The sequence below is a fragment of the Natrix helvetica genome (genome assembly GCF_964273705.1).
Source record: "Natrix helvetica genome assembly, chromosome: 13".
NCBI lineage: Eukaryota > Metazoa > Chordata > Lepidosauria > Squamata > Natricidae > Natrix > Natrix helvetica.
The window spans coordinates 6539769-6559472 of NC_138557.1; the positions used below are offsets into that span (position 1 = coordinate 6539769).

Below are 19704 nucleotides of genomic sequence, written 5' to 3' on the forward strand. Positions count from 1 at the left end.
ATGCCGGCCACATGACCACGGAGACATCTTCGGACAGCGCTGGCTCTTCGGCTTTGAAACGGAGATGAGCACCACCCCCTGGAATCGGGAACGACTAGCACGTATGTGCGAGGGGAACCTTTACCTTTACCTGGGACACAGTTTATGCACTGGACAAGATGATGACGTAATTCAACCAAGAGCATGTTCTTATTCTACTCTGGGGGTTCTCCAGTATCATTATTTTGTTTTAAAATTAATTACAGGATTGAGAAGGATCTATCTCAACTTCAGGCAGCAGCTGCCTGACCTTGGCTGAACTAAGCAGAGACAGGATCAGTTAGTACTTAGCTGAGAGACACCCAAGGGCTATATCTTAAGATGGAGAACTTGAGAATATATCTTGGAAGAAAACTGTAGCTAAGTATTTTCACAGCGATGCCAAGAAAACAGCAAGGGTGTATCCAGGAATTTGATCCTGGATACACCCTTGTATCCATCAAGACTGAAGTCTGACTTCAAGGAAGCTGTGAAAAGGGACTAAATCAGAAATAAGAGGAATAACAGAGTTGGACAAGACTTTGGAGGTCTCACACATGCATAGCTACCTGTCAATGTATACTGTGTATGTTTCCCTGTTTCGAATCGATAGGAATGCCAAGCAATTTGGTTTTGATTGATTTTGTGATTGTCCGTTGCCCGGGGTCACTTGTTGGAGATGGGCAGCCATAGCAATTGAATAACAAACTAAGTAGCTAGCTAACTAAATAAAATAAAGGAGGGAAGGAAGGAAGGATGCAGAGCTTCAGGCTGACTGATGTTTCTGCTGAAGTTCTTCATGTTACAGATGTTATACCTATGCAATTGAGAAATTCCTTTATTTGGGAAGGTTCAGCTTTTGCTTTGTGATCGATTTCCCCCAATGGTTTGGGGCCTGTACCACTTCTGCAAACCATTAAATATCTCCAATTGTCTCACAAGGAAATATTGGGACAGCTGCGTTTCAGGAGTGCAACACGTATGGAAATACGAAGTATCTTCAAAGGTGTTCAGGCCAATCATAGATAAAGCTATAGAATGAGATAGACAGAGAGAGAGAGAGAGAGAGAGCTTGATAGACAGAAATGTGTAGCTATAGAATGAAATAGATAGACTATCAGTGACGAGAGAGATTATACTGAAGATAGAGATAGTTAGATGATAGATATAGATACATACATACATGCAGATAGATGATAGATGACAGACAGACAGATGATTGATAGATACATACACACAAATATAGATGATAGATAGATAAATAGATATATAGATATATATACAGACAGACAGACAGACAGACAGACAGACAGACAGACAGATAAATAGATACAGTACATAGACAGACAGAGACAGGCAGGCAGGCAGGCAGACAGACAGAGATTATAGATAAATGGATAGATGGAGAGAGAGACAGACAGACAATAGATAGATGGAGATAGGTAAGTAAGTAGGTAGGTAGGTAGGTAGGTAGGTAGGTAGGTAGGTAGATAGATAGATAGATAGATAGATGATAGATAGATAGATAATAATAAGATAGATAGATAGATAGATGCTAGATAGATAGAGAGAGAGAGAGAGAGATAATAGAGAGATAATAGATAGATAATAGATAATAGATAGATAGATAGATAGATAGATAGATAGATAGATAGATAGATAGATAGAGATAAATAGATAGATAGAGATAGATAAATAGATACCATAGATATAGATAGATAGATAGATAGATATAAATAGATAGATAGAGATAGATAAATAGATAGATAGAGATAGATAAATAGATACCATAGAGATAGATAGATAGATAGATAGATAGATAGATAGATAGATAGATGATAGATAGATAGATAGATAGATAGATAGATATCATACATAGACAGAGACAGACAGACATCCTTCCTGAGCAATCTGGTCTTCTCCTCGGTCCCATCTGCAGATCCCTTGGCTCCTGATTCAGTTTTTGCAGCTTGCAACCCCCAACTCCCCCCCCCCCTCTGAGGCTGATGCATCATTTGGCCAAGACAAATAATGTTTTGACTCCTGGTTTGTCTCTAATTGTTCATCATAAACAGGGACTGTTCAGTTCACACGGGGAACACTAATTGCCTGCTGCCTAGTTAATTTTCCTCTCCATGATTAATGGCAACTGTTAAACAAGGCCAGTCACCAACTTTCTCCCTTCCCTTCCCCTGTTTTCCTGATTTGGTTGAGAGCAAAAGATTCTTGGGAAAAGTTCAACGAAGGCCATCTTGTTTCCGCCTTCAAGAAGTGAGCAAGGAAGTCCCTGCCTGCTTATGGCTTCGTTTAGGCAACATACTGCTGACGGAGCCTGGATAAAGACTTAGACACGTGTTCAAATGTTAACCTGTTGTGTTAACCAGTCAGCTTGGTTAATTAAGGTTTCAATGCTTCCTTTCAGTGATCAAGATCATCCCCATTACCCTGTTGGCTTTTGTAATGCCATAAAAATTGGTTGTATGTCTCAGCTGCCAAATATGTGAAGGACCTTGTTTCTTGGCTGTATTAGATCCACTGTAATAGTTTTACTTGGTGCCATATATATTCATTTTCTACCATTTTAATTATTTTAATAGTTTTCTACCATTTTAATTAGTTTAATAGTTGCAATTGTTTTAAATTATTTTTGTATATTGTACACTGCCAAGGGCAGCTATAGAAATCAATCCAACACAATGAAACCCAACCCACCTCAACTCAATCCAATCCAACTCACCCATCTCAACCCAACCCAATTCAACCCAACCCAACCCAATCCAATTCAACTCAACCCAACCCAACCCATCTCAACCCAACCCAACCCATCCCAACCCAACTCAATCCAATCCAAACCAATTCAACTCAACCCAACCCAACCCAATTCAACCTAACCCAACCCAACCCAACTGTCAATAAAATCATCAATTTCAAAACTCCGCTATGCCTCCCACCTTTCAACTAGGGATTTGAACTATCTTCACTTCCAAGAATGTAGGTGAGCAATGTGTACCTCCAAGAACTGTAGCCTTCCAAAATCACTCGGGGGGCTTGCAATCTTGAACACCTTCTTAGGTATAACCCACGTTTCTAAGGTCTCCAGCTTACTGGCAGCCAAATTGGTTGTGTGATGTTTGATGAGGAAGCCCTGAAAATGATCAGCAAGAAAGTAGAGATGGACTGACACTGGATGCCCCATTGGGTAGTATCTGGAAAAAAGAAGGGACCGGAGAAGAAAGAATAATGACATTCATTAAAACAATAATTGAGAAGCAAAGGATCAGCGGCAGAAAGAATTTTTAAGAAGCAAAATTCTTGAGTTAACTTTCTTTGGGTTTAATGCAAGATAGAGAAGTGGAGGGCACGGAAGATTGTTAGAGAGATGAAGGAGCAATACAAGACCAGATATCTGGTGTACAAGTGAAGCCAAGAATATCACAAACGATCATTAAATTGCAGGGAATCTTCCTTTCAAAAGTCATTCTCTTTCATCTACCTGCCCAGGAATTGGCAGGGGAAAACAAGTCCTCAAGGTAACCTTTTCTACCCAGCTCTAGCAAAAACTACTCCCAATAAGTAGTTGTTATATCACATGCTTCTACAGACTTCAAAGGAGACAAAAGTCAACACCACAAAACCCACAAAATCTTGGAGAAGAAAATAAGGAGGACAGCTCAATTTCTATCTCTAGCATGTTGGACCATCTACTAGCCTTCAAGAGTTGGTGAGGGTCTTGCTTATGATGGCACCAATGGGCAATACTTGAAGGAAGGATGTTAGGACTTGTAGTTCACCAACATCTAGGGCATTCCAGCTTCTCAACACTGTCTAAACAGAGATGCTACCCTTAGTTGGTGTGATGATTCGGAACTGCAGGGTGAAAGGATGTTGGATCTTACCGACAACTGTTGTCACCATCCATATGGAAGGATGTTTCTGCTTTCTTCAAGCCCAAGCGGGAAAAAGAGTGGTAGAGAGTCAGTGCCACATCACTAATGCTGTGGACCCCATCTGGTTCATCGTATACATTCTCCCAGTACGATCGGAGGCCCGGGGTACCAGAAGGATAGTTACCATACAGGTAATAATCCAACTGGGAGATGACTTCCTGATTGACAACCGCCTCAAACTTGCGTGCAAAGAAGGTCGGTCTTGCGGTTTGCTGTTGGGAAGGAGGGGGGGGGGAGAGGAACAGGTTTTGGAAGGAAAAATTAGATCAGAGTTCTTGAATTGAAGGCTTTGATTTCTGAATACAAATCCTTCACTGTTGGCCAAGCTTGCCTGGGAGCTGATGGAGACTAAAATCCCGAACATCTGGAGAACATCAAGTTGCTTTCAGTGTTCGTCTCTTATATGGTATCTATCTATCTATCTATCTATCTATCTATCTATCTATCTATCTATCTATCTATCTATCTATCTATCATCTATCTATCTATCTATCTATCTATCTATCTATCTATCATCTCTATCTCTATCTATCTATCTATCTATCATCTATCTATCTATCTATCATCTATCTATCTATCATCTATCTATCTATCTATCTATCTATCTATCTATCTATCTATCTATCTATCTATCATCTATCTAGCTATCTAGCTATTATCTATTATCTCTCTATTATCTCTCTCTCTATATCTATCTAGCATCTATCTATCATCTATCTATCTATCTATCTATCTATCTATCTATCTATCTATCTATATCTATCTATCTATCTATCTATCATCTAGCTAGCTATCTAGCTAGCTATCTAGCTATTATCTATTATCTCTCTATTATCTCTATCTATCTATCTATCTATCTATCTATCTATCTATCTATCTAGCATCTATCTATCTATCCATCCATCCATCCATCCATCCATCCATCCATCCATCTATTATCTATCTACCTACTTACCTACCTACCTATCTCCCTCCCTCTCTCTCATACAGTATCCATCCATCCATCCATCCATCCATCCATCCATCCATCCACCCACTGTGAAGGGGGACCCATTCAGGTCACAACTCACCTGGAACCGGTGAAAGTCAGATGGCTTAAAATCATTGGGAGAACAGCCACACCAATCCACAATATTCTTGTACTGACATTTGCATCCCAGCTTTCGGTTCCAGTTTGTGATACGCAGGTTATTGTCCACCATGGTGTCACAATGAGGACTGTTTTCCAAGACAGTGTGGAAGAAAGACTGCAGGGAAAAACAGCAACAACAACCCCAGAGTTTAGAGAGCAAGCAGGCATGGAAATTCCACAGGGAAGCCAGGTTCATGTACCAACCATGCCACTAACTGCACAATTTAACAGTTGCAGTGGTTCACTTAACTGTGGTGAGAAAGGTCGTCAAACAGGGCGAAACTCTTAACAACTGTCTTGTTTAGCAACAGAAAGCTTGTGGTTGCATGAGGAGTATTACCCATAATTGTGCAGGGAAGATGAGTAGCAAAGCTTCTTCTTCTTCTTCTTCTTCTTCTTCTTCTTCTTCTTCTTCTTCTTCTTCTTCTTCTTCTTCTTCTTCTTCTTCTTCTTCTTCTTCTTCTTCTTCTCTCCCCCCTCCTCCTCCTCCTCCTCCTCTTTCTTGTTCTTCTTATTCTTGTTCTTCTTGTTCTTCTCCTCCTCCTTCCTCCTCCCCATCTCCCCCCTCCTCCTCCTTCACCTCCTCCTCTTCTCCTCTTCCACCTTCTCCTTCTCCTTCTTCCTCCTCCTCTTCTTCTCCTTCTCCCCCTCCCCCTCCTGTTGAGTTTTATCCAAACCAGATTTTAAATCCATGAAGTTCTTCTTCTGCCTGGAACCTAGTTTGCCTTCAATGGTTCCTTGGAGGATTAGAATTCTATGACAGAATTCTTTATTTATTGGCCAAGTGTGATTGGACACACAAGGAATTTGTCTTTGGTGCATATGCTGTCAGTGTACATAAGGAGAATAAAAATACATTCATCAAAAATAAAAAGATACACCACTTAATGATAGTCAAGGTTACTAATAAGCTATCCAATCATACTAGGAAACAAATAAAAACAATATAAATTGAAAGATACAAGCAACATGGTTATAGTCAAGTGGGGAGAGATAGGTACTAGCAAGGAAGAGAAGAATAATAGTAATACAGTCTTAGTAGATTATTTGACAGTGTTGTGGAAATTAGTTGTTAAGCAGAGTGATGGCATTCGGGGAAAAACTCTCCTTATGTCTAGTTGTTCTGGTGTGCAGTGCCTTATAGCGTTGTTTTGAGGGCAGAAGTTGGAACAATTTATGTCCAGGATGCAGATATTTTCACAGCCCTCTTTTTGACTTGTACGGTGTGCAGGTCCTCCATGGAAGGCAGGTTGGTAGCCATTGTTTTTTCAGCAGTTCTGATTATCCTCTGAAGTCCTTGTCTGTCTTGTTGGGTTGCAGAGCCAAACCAGACAGTTATGGAGGTGCAAATGACAGACTCAATGATTCCTCTGTAGAACGGAATCATTTAAGTGAAATAGGCCTCATTTTTCCCGGTGTCGCATCACAGGTCCGAAATATTCCAACTTTCGCTTTTTGATGATTTAAAACCAAAATATTGAACCAAACTTTGGAACCCACAGAATCGAAATAGGAATAGAAAAAAATAAAATAAAATAAATGTAAATAGAAGAAAAAAAAAATCCATTCTAGGCTCAGGTGAGTTACGGCAGCGTTGAACTTTGAAGTCTAACATACCCTCTGTGATCTTAATAGAGGTAGTCCTCAACGTACGGCCACCTTGGAGCCCGACGTTTATGCTGCTAAGTGAGACACTCGTTCAGTGAGTTTTGCCCCATTTTACGACTTTTCTTGCCGCCTTTCTGAAGCGAATCATTGCAGTTCTTGAATTAGTAACATGGTGGTTAACGTGGCTTCCTTGTTGACTTATCAGAAGGTTGTAAAAAGGGGTCATATTACTCCCCCCCCAGGACACTGTAACCGTCATAAATATGAGTCAGTTGCCAAGTATCTTAATTTTGATCCTGTGATTGTGGGGGGATGCTTACGGTCGTAAGTCACATTTTCCAGGGCCTTTGAATGGTCGCTAAATGTTGTAAGTCAAGGACGACTTGCATTAAAAAGGAGCAGGAAACAAGAGGATGCAGCTTTGAATGCTTGGCTCCTTTTCTCCCCACTCAAGGCTTGTTTCCGGGGATAAATTTCCCAAGGCCATCGCTGTAGGCCAGACGAGTGCGCTAACAAAGCCATTTTCAAGAAATATTATCAAAACAACCGCCCCCCCCCCCCCCCCGATAAAAACACCCTGAACTGCAAAATAAAACAAAATCAAAACATCGATAAACAATGTGGCTGCTTTACTTGGAAGCTCTAATATGTTTATAATGATCTCATGCTGAATTATGCCACTCGCCCCCCCTGCCCCCCCCTTTTCCAAGGACAAGCTGTCTCCTGCAATTATTTCCAAAACGCTTACGCCATTATTTGCTGTTTGAAGGCAAGCAAGAACTCTGATCTGGAAGGGAAGCTGGGTTTTTTTTCTCTCTCTCTCTCTTTTTTAAAATTGAGATCACTGCAATTTCAAGGTTTAGAAGTCCCATGCAATGAGACAGCCCCATAGGGTAGAGTGGCCTTTTGTACGTTGAGGAGAAGAGGGGAAGAGGAGGAGGAGGAGGAAGAGAGGAGAAGGAGGAGAAAGAAGAGGAGGAGAAAGTAGAGAGGAAGAAGATGAAGAAGAGAAGAGGAAAGGGAGGAGGAGAAGAGGAGGAGAAAGAAGAGAGGGAGAAGAAGAAGAGGAGGAGAAGGTAGGAAGAAGAGGAAGAAGCGAGGAGGAAAAGGTAGGAAGAAGAGGAAGAAGCGAGGAGGAAAAGGAGGAAAAGGAGAAGAAGAAGAAGATGAGGAGGAGGAAGAGAAGAGAAAAGGAAGAGAGGAGGAGGAGGAGAAGACAGGAAGAGGAGAAGCTAGAGAAGAAGATGAAGAGGAAGAAGAGAAGAGTAAAGGAAGAGGAGAAGAGGAAGAGGAGGAGAAAAAGAGGAAGAGAAGGAGAAGAGAAAAGGAGGAGGTGGAGAGAAGAAGGGGAAAGACGACAGGAAGAATAGGAGGAGGAGAAGCTGGAGAAGAAAAGGAAGAGGAAAAGGAAAAGGACAAGAAGAGGAAGAGGAAGAGGGAGAGGAAAAGGAGGAGAGGAAGAGGAGGAGAAAAAGAAGAGGGAGAGGAAAAGGAGAAGAGGAAGAGGAGGAGAAAAGAAGAGGAAGAGGAAAAGGAAGAGGAAGAAACACATCAGCACCCACTTTTCCAAAGACAAATGGGTCCATAGATTGCCAAAACAATAAAGGAGAATATTTGTAGCTCAGGGTTAAAAGGAGAGGTACTCGGTACTCTCTGAGCTTGGTAGTTTTCTTACGGACATTTCATGACCCAAACTAGGTACCATCATCAGTACTAGCTGATGATGCCACCCAGTTGGGTCATGAAACATGTGCAAGAAAACCACTAAGCTCAGAGAGCACCAAGGGCCCCACAATTCTCCTCCACCTCCTCTCCTTCCTCCCCTCTGCAAACAAGACACCCTTCCAGAACTGATAATGTTATCTAGTTGGGTCATGAAACATCTGCAAGAAAACCACCAGGCTGAGAGAGCACCAAGGACCCCACAGTTCAAACCTGAGCTACAAATATTCTCTTCCATGGATTGCCAACTCTGTCATGTTTACAACATGTAAAAGACCAGATAGCTTCTAAGAACACGTAAGCCACAGTACTGGAAGATGTGGTTCAAGGTATGGAATCTCGCTTGGCTCCTTGATGGCCCTTCTTGTTGAGGGGACCCACAGGTTGACTCACCTCAGCAGGAAGCAGAGTAAAGGAATAGAAGCGCTTCATCTTGGTCACCAGGTCATCCGTTGAAAAGGTGATGTACTCGACAAACTTCCTGTTCAGCAGAAACCAATCAGAACCTCCGTCCACAGTGATTCCTTCTGGGATTTTCCGGTCCCCAAGCCTCCACATGTGGGTGTCACATTCCAGAAACAATCTATCAAGGCCTTGTTTTCTAATAAATCTGGAGACCAGAAGAAGAAGAGCAAAGCATTAAGACGTTCCTTTGGAGGGACGCGGTGGCTCAGCGGCTAAGACGCTGAGCTTGTCGGCCAGAAAGGTCGGCAGTTTGGCGGTTCGAATCCCTAGCACCGCATAACTGAGTGAGCTCCTGTTCCTTGTCCCCGCTTCTGCCAACCTAGCAGTTCGAAAGCATGTAAAAATGCAAGCAGAAAAATAGGAACCACCTTTGGTGGGAAGGGAACAGCGTTCCGTGTGCCTTCGGCGTTGAGTCATGCCGGCCACATGACCACGGAGACGTCTTCGGACAGCGCTGGCTCTTCGCCTTTGAAACGGAGATGAGCACCACCCCCTATCGAGAATGATTAGCTCATATGTGCGAGGGGAACCTTTACCTTTGAGGGGTATCTTACCATGAAAGGAAGGTAAAGGAACTTGTGGAATAAGATAAATAAGGATAAAGTCATCAGGCCAAGGCCAACCAAAAACATTTTGCTTTCTTCAAAAGACAAGATGGTGCCCTTCCCATTTCTTTGTTTTAAAAATATCTCTAATTGTTCTGGCCAAGGCTTCCCGAGAGCATGAAACAAACTCCTGGTCCAGACAAAAACCCCTTTTATTAATTGACTGTAAATTCTGCTCAACTGGAGCATCCCTTGAACTCTCTTGGCATTGACCAAATCCCCAATCGGTCAACTGCAAAAGGCAGCTTAGTAACGGCTTACATCCTGCGACGATACCTTTAATGCCATGCAACGACAACATCTGCCTCTCCCAGATTCCTGGGAAGGAAGGACCGGACAGATAAAAATGCCAAATCCACTTTGAACAACTGGCTCTATGTACCAACAAACAGTAATAAAAATGCAGTTTGGAACAGCAGCACCTGCCTTGGGAAGGACTTGATGGGTTGATGAAAATGCCGGTTCCAGTCTAAACATCTGGCTGACTGCGCGATCAGCCATAGTCATAATTGTACCGAGAGTAGTAAGCCCTGGTGCATTCCCAGAACATCTGGAGCACCCGTTGAACATTATCACCATTGACAAAATTGGTCAATTACAAAAGGTCAATTACCCTGGAACAGCTTACATCCTGTGATGAGACTTTTAACCCATCAGACTAACACCACCTGCCTATCTCGGGTCCTTGGAGAGGACTTAATAGGTGGATCAAAATGCCAAATCCAGTCTAAACATCTGGCTGACTGAGCGACAAATCATCATCATAGCTTCTGAAACTCTGCCGTCTGAACAATTAACAGCCTGGTTGTTATACAGACTTTCTTTTAAAGCCAAGCGAATCAGGTAATAAAAAGAACAACAGCGTGGATCTAATTAAATCCAATTTAAGATATAGGCACTCAAAACCCGTTGACCCATTTTGAGGAGACAAAAGGGAGCTTGAAAAGAGAGAGTTGCTTCTTTTTGAACAATACGTCAACAAGATTCTAATTTCCCTCTCAATTGCAAAGGACGTTGAAAAAGCTTTGTGTTGTGGTCCACCAGCGGCCAGGAGAGCTAGCAACAGATTAGGACAGTGAGGAGGTTGGGGAGGAAGATGGGCCAGTCCTGGAGTCTGGCGAAGGCTCTGATGAGGGCTCTGTGTCGGAGGCAGAGAGGGGACAGGGCCGTATGCCAATTATCAGCTGCCTTCGGAGTCAGACAGCAGTGAGGCAGAGGAACAGCTGGAGCCTGTTCTCAGTGTGTGCTTGCATAGAGTTGCCAGACGAAGGGAATAGCTAAAGAACAGGGGTCGACTTGGGAGTAAGGCCACAGGTGGACGATGAATGGCCCCTCCCATGGGAAATAAATGGGGAGCGAAAGGAGAGTGGAGTTTGCAGGAGACAATTAGTTCCCTTAATTGGTTCGTGATTCTCTGAGACTCCTTGCCAAGTTCTGCAGATCTCAGCCTGGCAGCTCTCCAAGCCAGATAAGGTCTGTGACTGTACATCCTCCCTTGAAAGACTTTGCTGGATGTGAATGAGCAGAATTTACAGTAAATTAATAATAAGTAATTTTAATGCAGAGGTTCTAGAATCTCCAGGTGGATGATTGAGTCAATTCCATGCAGAATCAAATATTTATGGTGATGAAGGTTTATAGCATTGATTTTTATTTTTGGTGTGGGGGAGGGGGAGGAAAAAAGGGAACCCATTAGAGGATGCATTACTTGGGATGCATTATGTCCATGTATTATTTTAGAGAAATAGGACATTTCCATAGCCAAAGAGAGAGAGAGAGAGAAAGGCCCACAGATTCACCTAATGTTCTCATTCCTAAAGTTAAAAGTCTTAGCAAAGTTTTAGGTTAAGAAGTGTTTAAAAATACATGACATTGTGGATTCAACACAATTTAGAGGAACAGTTCAGTGATGTGAAAGGAAGGATCTTCTTGATGCTTGCTTTAAGGTTTGCTCCGCCTTCCAATCACAGGGAACAAAAAAAAAATTCACCCAGATAGCATGAAACCATAAGCTGACCATGGCCATATCATACAAAGAAAATTTCTATAAAATATAGGTAGAAATATAGGTTCTATAGGTAGCATCCGCCCGTGGCAAGATGGGCTACAATGTTTAGCAATATGCCCCCAAACTGTTGGAAATGTAAACAAATACCTGGCACATACTATCACATGTGGTGGATCTGTATCAAGGCAAGGAAATTTCGGATACCAATTCATAGGTAGCTAGAACAAATGGTTAGACAACGTATAGAGTTTAAGCCAGAATTATTTTTATTAGGCGTTATCAGATGATAAAGGGACAAGATACCTAACATTACACATTTTGACCATAGCAAGAATGGTGTATGCCCAGCAGAAGAAGAGTGAAAACACCCCTTCAGAGGAGGAGACGATAAGGAAGATACTAGTCTGTGCGGAAATGGATAGGCTAACGTTAAAAATAAAAGATAAAAGGAGATACAGAATACTATGCTACATGGGAGAGATTCTACCAATGGTTAGCAACACGAGGTGGAAGTTGGAATGCGAAAGAATCAGGTTAGGTGGACATGGAAAGAGATACTATGCAGTTATTAGAATGTAGGCATTAGAATGTTAGAGAAGTTGATATTTTAGAATGGTCAAAAATAACTGTACAACGCTAGCACCATTTAAAATAGGATATATCTTATTTGTTTTTACCTTTGTTTTATGGCAAGTGAAATGCCAGGACAATTACAATGTATTCAATATATTTAGGGAAAGGTAAATAAAGGTTCCCCTCGCACATATGAGCTAGTAGTTCCCGACTCTAGGGGGCGGTGCTCATCTCTGTTTCAAAGCCGAAGAGCCAGCGCTGTCCGAAGACGTCTCCGGGGTCATGTGGCTGGCATGACTCAACGCCGAAGGTGCACGGAACGCTGTTCCCTTCCCACCAAAGGTGGTTCCTGTTTTTCTACTTGTATTTTTTACGTGCTTTTGAACTGCGAGGTTGGCAGAAGCTGGGACAAGTCACGGGAGCTCACTCTGTTACGCGGCGCTAGGGATTCGAACCGCCGAACTGCTGACCTTTCTGATCGACAAGCTCAGCGTCTTAGCGCCTGAGCACCTTACTCAATGTATTTTTATGCAAACAATAAAAATTATATTTAAAAAAGAAACCACCCAGATTAGCCAATGACTTCAGATTGCAATGTGGGGGGGGGGGGGGGAAATCTGAAAAAGAATAAAAAAACGCTGAAGGAAGAGGAGAAGCTGCAATTCGATCTGCAGTAAGCCCTTCTGGCAAAAGGAAGAAAAGAAATGAAATGTCTCAGCTCTGACCACCAGCCATTTAAATATTCCTCTTCCTACATTAATCAATAGAATTTGTTGCAATGACGTCTAAGCGGCGACGATGCGAAGACCGAATGACGGCTTCATATCCCCTTAACAACAAGCAGATGTGTTGGGAGCCTTTCCTAAACAAATGGGTGGACACTGTTCCTTTTAACAGATGTTTGCCGACTCACCGGATCCACCCAGCAAAATTGTGCCAGTGCTACAAAATGTGCTGTTTAAACTGTGGCTTTCACAACTCTTGATTTTCTTCTTCTTCAAAAAACAACAGCAACAACTGTACTTCAATACCCAGATTTTTGCTAACGGCCTAGGATGAATAAATGGAAACTTCTGTTTCAGAATGGAGCCGATTTGCTTGTTCAAAAATTAGTCATCATACTAATTTGTCATGTGTTGGAAGAAATGTCCTTCTGGGTTCAATTCCAAGTGGGGGAAAAGACACTGGAAACATGGAGGCTGCTTGGAAAGATGGTTTATTGACGGACAGGGCCACGGGTTTTGAAGTCCTGGGCAGCTGAACACATGGGAGTGGAAAGTGAGGGTTATTTATAGCCTCTCTTGGGCCTTGCCCTTGAGCTTCCTATTCCTGTGGCAAGAGCATGTATACTATTAGTTGCTGTAGTCAGACTCGGAACAGCACGGAACGCTCTTACCAAAGGTGGTTCCTCTTTTTCTACTTGCATTTTTTACGTGCTTTCCAACTGTTAGTTTGGCAGAAGCTGGGACAAGTAACGGGAGCTCGCTCCGTTATGCGGCGCTCGGGATTCGAACCGCCAAACTGCCAATCTCTCAGATTAGTGTCTTAGCCACTGAGCCACCGCGTACCAACACATGGAAGTAAGTCCTCTTTAAATACAGCTGCCAAAGATCCCTACCGATTATGAAAAATAAATAAAATTCCAGAATAGCATGAAGAGATGTCTTATTTAGCTTTCTTTTTCCACCTACCAACAGGTTTCCAGTGGAGAATCATTTGTAATTTTCCAGATGTAAACAAAGCCACCTTTCTTTTCACAGAGCAATGAATTTTAAAACAGGTTCAGGGTGCCGTGCATTTCACAACTGATGTGTCCTGTGTATATTCAGAATATTTATAACTTCTTAGTCAACATCAGGGACTTGAACCACTAAAAGCTGTGTTATCCTAAATGGATGCCAGGTTTAGAGTTCTACTATTCGGATAGGGGAATTGCTGGCAAACGGTAACCTGGTTTAAACCAGCTAACCAGGTTGGAGTCACACATTTCATTAAACCATAATATGACTTTACAGTTTGCATATGAGTGTCGTTTGTAAAAGTTGACTTTTGGGTTAGCTCAGCCAACGGAGGCTTTAGTCAATACACAATGTTTTAGCTTTCTATTTGTATTCAGCTTGCAGAGAATGTCCAGTTGACAGAACAGATAACAGATTGAGTTGGAAGGGACCTTGGAGGTCTTCTAGTCTAACTTCCAGCTGAAGCAGGAGTCCCTATCCCATTTCCAGTCTCTTCTCAAAGCCTCCACGGATGGAGCACCCACAACTTCTGAAGGCAAGCTGTTCCACTGATTGATTGTTCTCACCATCAGGAAATTTCTTCTTGGTTCTAGGCTGCTTCTTTCTTCGATTAATTTCCATCCATTGTTTCTTATCCTGTCTTCTGGTGCTTTGGAAAAGAGATTGGGCCTTTTTTCTTTGCGGCAATCCCTCAAATATTGGAACACCACTATCATGTCACCCCTGGTCCTTCTTTTGAGTAGATTAGCCATACCCAAATTCACATCAAGTCCACATGAAAGCATGTTGATTTTCACGACCAGCATGCTTTCTATTAACAGCGGGTGGACACCTCTAGCCGAAATGGGTCATTTTGAGATATTAAAGGATGTGGTCTAAGGTAGAAGCTTCACTGGGCATGGAAAAGTCATAGTAAAGCTGCATCTTAAGATGTGGCGATCCCAACACAGAATTCATTCGAAGGAGTCAAATTATTAATACATTCCAATATATCTAGAAATCAAAAGAGGCTTGCTCCTAGGGAGGAAAGCTATGACAAATCTAGACAGCATCCTAAAAAGCAGAGACATCACCCTGCCAACAAAAGGGGGCATAGTCAAGGCTGTGGTTTTCCCAGTTGCAATGTTTGGCTGTGAAGTTTGGACCATAAGGAAGGCTGAGCACCAAAGAATGGAGGCCTTTGAACTCTGGTGCTGGAGAAGACTCCTGCGAGTCCCTTGGGCTGCAAGGCCATCCAACCAGTCAGTCCTAGAGGAGATCAACCCTGACTGCTCTTTAGAAGGCCAGATCCTGAAGAGGAAACTCAAATACTTTGGCCACCTAATGAGAAGGAGGGACTCCCTGGAGAAGAGCCTCATGCTGGGAACGATGGAGGGCAAAAGAAGAAGAAGGGGATGGCAGAGAAGGAGGTGGCTGGATGGAGTCACCAAAGCAGTCGGTGTGAGCTTCAATGGACTCCAGAGGATGGTAGAGGACAGGAAGGCCTGGAGGAACATTGTCCATGGGGTTGCGATGGGTCGGACACGACTTCGCAACTAACAACAACAATATATCTAGAAGTTGGGGAAGGTTCAAAGCTGCTGTAACCAATACTGAACTTTTTGCAATTTGAGTCCCTTCCAGATGTGGGGACTTCAACTCCCAGAATTCTCCAACCATCTGAGGAAAACTCAACTGGAGAATGGCTGTTGGGATAGATCCAGATATGACCGTCTGATCTTACACAAGACTCTTTTTTCCCCTGTGTTCCAAGAAGAACAATTTAGAGTTGAAACACAATCCAATCCTTGAATTGTTTTCCAACAGGACAGCCAACCCTTTCTGTTCCATTTTCTTAGCAAGATCCCTTCCCCCCCTTCCCTTTTAACAAGCAACTTCAAAAACGCATTTGTTAAAATTGGGTAGACTTTAAAAGAGCCAAGAAAGGCAGGGGTGCAAAGTACAAGCAATAAAAGGGGTTATTGTTTCATTAGAGCAAACCAGGTGCTTTTATATCAGGGAACGCAGAGTAATAGAACACTCTCTGTAAAGTAGATCTGTTTCTAAAGGCTTTGGAGCTTGTCTTCCTCTTCACCTCCTTCCCACCCACCTCAAAAAAAAACCACATGCTAGTATTTCAAGGGCGACATCACTCCTGCAATTAGCAGACTCTGCTTTCGAAACGAAATAAGCACGAGGCCTGCAGCTGAATGCATCTCAAGGAACCACTGTATTCAATTCATTAACCCTGGGGTAAGCAGGGTGAAATTTCCAAGGAGGGAGAAGAAGGTGACATGCCAACACACCCTGGAGAGAAAGTGAATGCTGGTAGGACCACAAGGCTCAAAAATATCCCCTAATGGGTTCCCTTTTCTTCCTCCCCCCCACAAATAGAAAACTAATACTATAAACCCCCATCGCCATAAATATTTGATTCTGAGCCAAATATTTGACTCAATCATCCACCTGGAGATTCTAGAACCTCTGCATTAAAATTGCAAAACGTTGTGACCTAGGCTTCCCCCAAACCACGAAGCAGACTCTTGGTCCTTTTGATTAATTGACTGTAAATTCTGCTCATTCGCATCCAGCAAAGTCTTCCAAGGGAGGATTTACAGTCACAGACCTTCTCTGGCTTGGAGAGCTGCCAGGACAATATCTGCAGAATTTGGCAAGGAGTCTCAGAGAGTCACCAACCAATTAAGTGAACTAATGGTCTCCTGCAAACTCCACTCCCCTTTCGCTCCCCTTTTATTTCCTCTGGGAGGGGCCACTCATCCTCCACCTGTGGCCTTACTCCCAAGTCGACCCTTGTTCCTTAGCTGTTCCCTTTGTCTGGCAATTCTGCGCATGTGCACACTGGGAACAGGCTCCAGTTGTTCCTCTGCCTCACTGATGTCTGACTCTGAAGGCAGCTGATAACTGGCATACGGCTCTGGCCCCCTCTCTGCCTCCGACACAGAGCCCTCATCAGAGCCATCCCCAGGACTGGCCCATGCTCCTGTTTTTCTAAAAAAAGTCCAGTTGCTTCTTGAAAAAAGCACCTTTGGGACAACCATGACCTGGATGAGTGAGAATCTCCATTGATGTTCAACCCCTCAGATATTGTAACCCCCTCATTTCGTATCACCCTTATTTATTCTAACGGCTGCTGCATTCAACATCCAGAAGTGAATTCCTGCTTACGTGGAATTATACATTTTCCTGTCGGAGCAGACTTAACATTTTTAGTCAAAGAAATTGGCTGGTTTGTTTGTTTGTCTGTCTGTTTCTTTGCCACATTTTTCTTTTTCCCCCAAGGTTTTTTTATTTTTTAATACTAATTATACATGTTATAGGAACAAAGAGTTGTCTTTTACATCCTCTCATTTACATCGTCCTTTTTACATCATAGTTTTGTTTTGCCTTTCAGCCAATTTATTCTCTTCCATTATTGTTCATCTTTATGATTATTTTTTCTTAGCACATAAACAATATCTTCCATTGCCCCTTCAAAGTTACGCCAAATTTTCCTTTCTTATTTTCTCCGTTGGTATATTCAGCTATAAACAGCATACATTCTCTAATTCAATTTAAGCAGAGAGAGCATTTCTTTCCGTTTTTTTCTTCAATTAACAATATACTATCATTTCTTTATTTCTTAATTAGTTACCTCACAATAACAATCTCACTACTATTCTCTTTAGTCTACTAATGTAACTCTTTCCCTCTTTCTTCCTCTTTTAACCGTTTTCTCTCGGGCTCTCAAACATTCCAGTTTTAATTCGTTCCCTTCTTCTCTTCCTTTCCCCTAACTTCTTTTTTCTTTTTTCCTATTTTTGTGATTGTTGTATCTTTTCTTCAGAGTATTTACTTTTATTATTCACGTAACTTTCCCCAGGGTTTTCTCTGTTTTTCCTCCTTTCCTTACTATTTTGTGGTTTCTTTTTTTTTGGGGGGGGGGGAGAACTCTTTTCTCTGCTTTTTCTTTGTGGCACATTTTTCTTTACAATACAATACAATAGTAGAGTTGGAAGGGACCTTGGAGGTCTTCTAGTCCAACCCCCTGCCTAGGCAGGAAACCCTATACCGTTTCAGACAGATGGCTATCCAACATCTTCTTAAGGACTTCCAGTGTTGGGGCATTCACAACTTCTGGAGGCAACTTTGTTCCACTGATTAATTGTTCTCACTGTCAGGAAGTTTCTCCTCAGTTCTAAGTTGCTTCTCTCCTTGATTAGTTTCCACCCATTGCTTCTTGTTCTGTCCACAGGTGCCTTGGAGGATAGTTTGACTCCCTCTTCTTTGTGGCAACCCCTGAGATATTGGAATACTGCTATCATGTCTCCCCAAGTCCTTCTTTTCATTAAACTAGACATACCTAGTTCCTGCAACCGTTCTTCATATGTTTTAGTCTCCAGTCCCCTAATCATCTTTGTTGCTCTTCTCTGCACTCTTTCTAGAGTCTCCACATCTTTTTTACATCGTGGCGACCAGAACTGAATGCAGTATTCCAAGTGTGGCCTTTCACATCTCCATTTCCCTTTCAAAAAAAAATAATAGCAGGATGTGACACCTCTTGATACCGGTGTGTTTTTTGGAATTTCACGACTCCTGGTGGGCACTTCTGCTTATCATTGCACTGTTTCTGTTATGCATGCAAGGAATCGTTAATAGAAACAAACCCCAAGACTTCAAAAACCCCTTTAGGTCAAAAAATTTTAAAGACAAGAAAAGTGATTCTGAATAATACATAAATCGCTGCGAAAAGGAAGGGCAGGCCTCTATCTCAGCAGCAGCATCCCGAGATGTAATTAACTGTTTATGTATTCTGGAGAGATCTATTAAAGCCACAAACGATTATTCTGCAGAAGTGGGGCCAAATGGCGCATTAGTGCCTCTTATCACTAAATTAATCAGCAGATTTAATTCATCCCCATCGTTGCGGTCACAAGCACAGGGATAGCTTCTGAGGCCAAACTTTATTTGCTACTAGCCAATAACCTGGCATTGCCCGGGTATTTATTTATAAGGGGAAAATATCTGGAGCAAACACAATTTCTAATGTTGGATTTTCCCCCTTAACAGAGGGAGCCCCCTTGTGGTGTACTGTGAAGCCGTTACCATGGCAACTCCACTGCGCTGCACAGTAGAAGCCATTTTATGGCAGTACAGTAGAAGCCCATTTTAAGGCACAACAGGCTGTATCTTAACAGAACACATACCCTGAGGGATTTTAGGGGTGTCTTACCCCCACAGTATTTTTGTTTCCAGAGAATAAGACATCTATGTACCAAGTTTACACACACACACACGGATGTGTTACCTTCTCCATGCTATTATTTCGTCGGTGGTAGAGTTTGAGGCCAGTGATCAGATCTCTGTTGAAAACCGTTCCCATTTTCTTCCTAGGAAATTGGCTAATGCAACACAACTTCTTTGTGTGTGTGTGTGTGTGTGTGTGTGTGTGTGTGGTTTTCTGAAGAATAAAGATAAAGTTGTGTCCGACTCTAGGAAACGGTGCTCATCTCTATTTTTGGGCTAGTGTTGCCCGAAGACAATTTCTGTGGTCTTGTAGTCACCATGGCTATACGGATGGAAGGCTGTTACCTTCCCCCTGAAGTCACCATCCTCATGTAATAACCCCATAATCCCTTGCGGGGTGGATTCTGGGCAACTGAATGGAGTGGAATGTTTACTGGCCAGATGCCCTTCCTGTCGCCAAAGCAGATTTTTTTCCCCAGCAGATATATTCCCAGTGTGCCCAGAGAGAGAAATATCTGCTTCTACCTAGGATTGAACTCACAGCCTCCCGATCGTGAGGCGAGAGCTCCGCCTCTAGGCTAGCACACCACTCCCACTGAAGTGGTACCTATTTATCTACTTGCATTTGCATGGTGGCCAGGGACTGAACCTGAAGACTAACATC

The 19704-nt window shown here is 42.6% G+C and overlaps 1 protein-coding gene across 2 annotated transcripts in view; it reads right to left on the minus strand.

The window, feature by feature from the left end:
* Positions 1 to 19704, minus strand: part of XYLT1 (xylosyltransferase 1) — a 132904-nt gene that overhangs the window by 10350 nt on the left and 102850 nt on the right. For both annotated transcript variants that reach the window (XM_081965744.1, XM_081965745.1), the window contains exons 7-10: positions 8821 to 9037; positions 5036 to 5212; positions 3915 to 4177; positions 3029 to 3224 (exon numbers count right to left, since the gene is read on the minus strand). In XM_081965744.1, coding sequence (XP_081821870.1) covers positions 3029 to 3224; positions 3915 to 4177; positions 5036 to 5212; positions 8821 to 9037 — 853 coding nt within the window. The remainder of the gene's footprint in view (positions 1 to 3028; positions 3225 to 3914; positions 4178 to 5035; positions 5213 to 8820; positions 9038 to 19704) is intronic.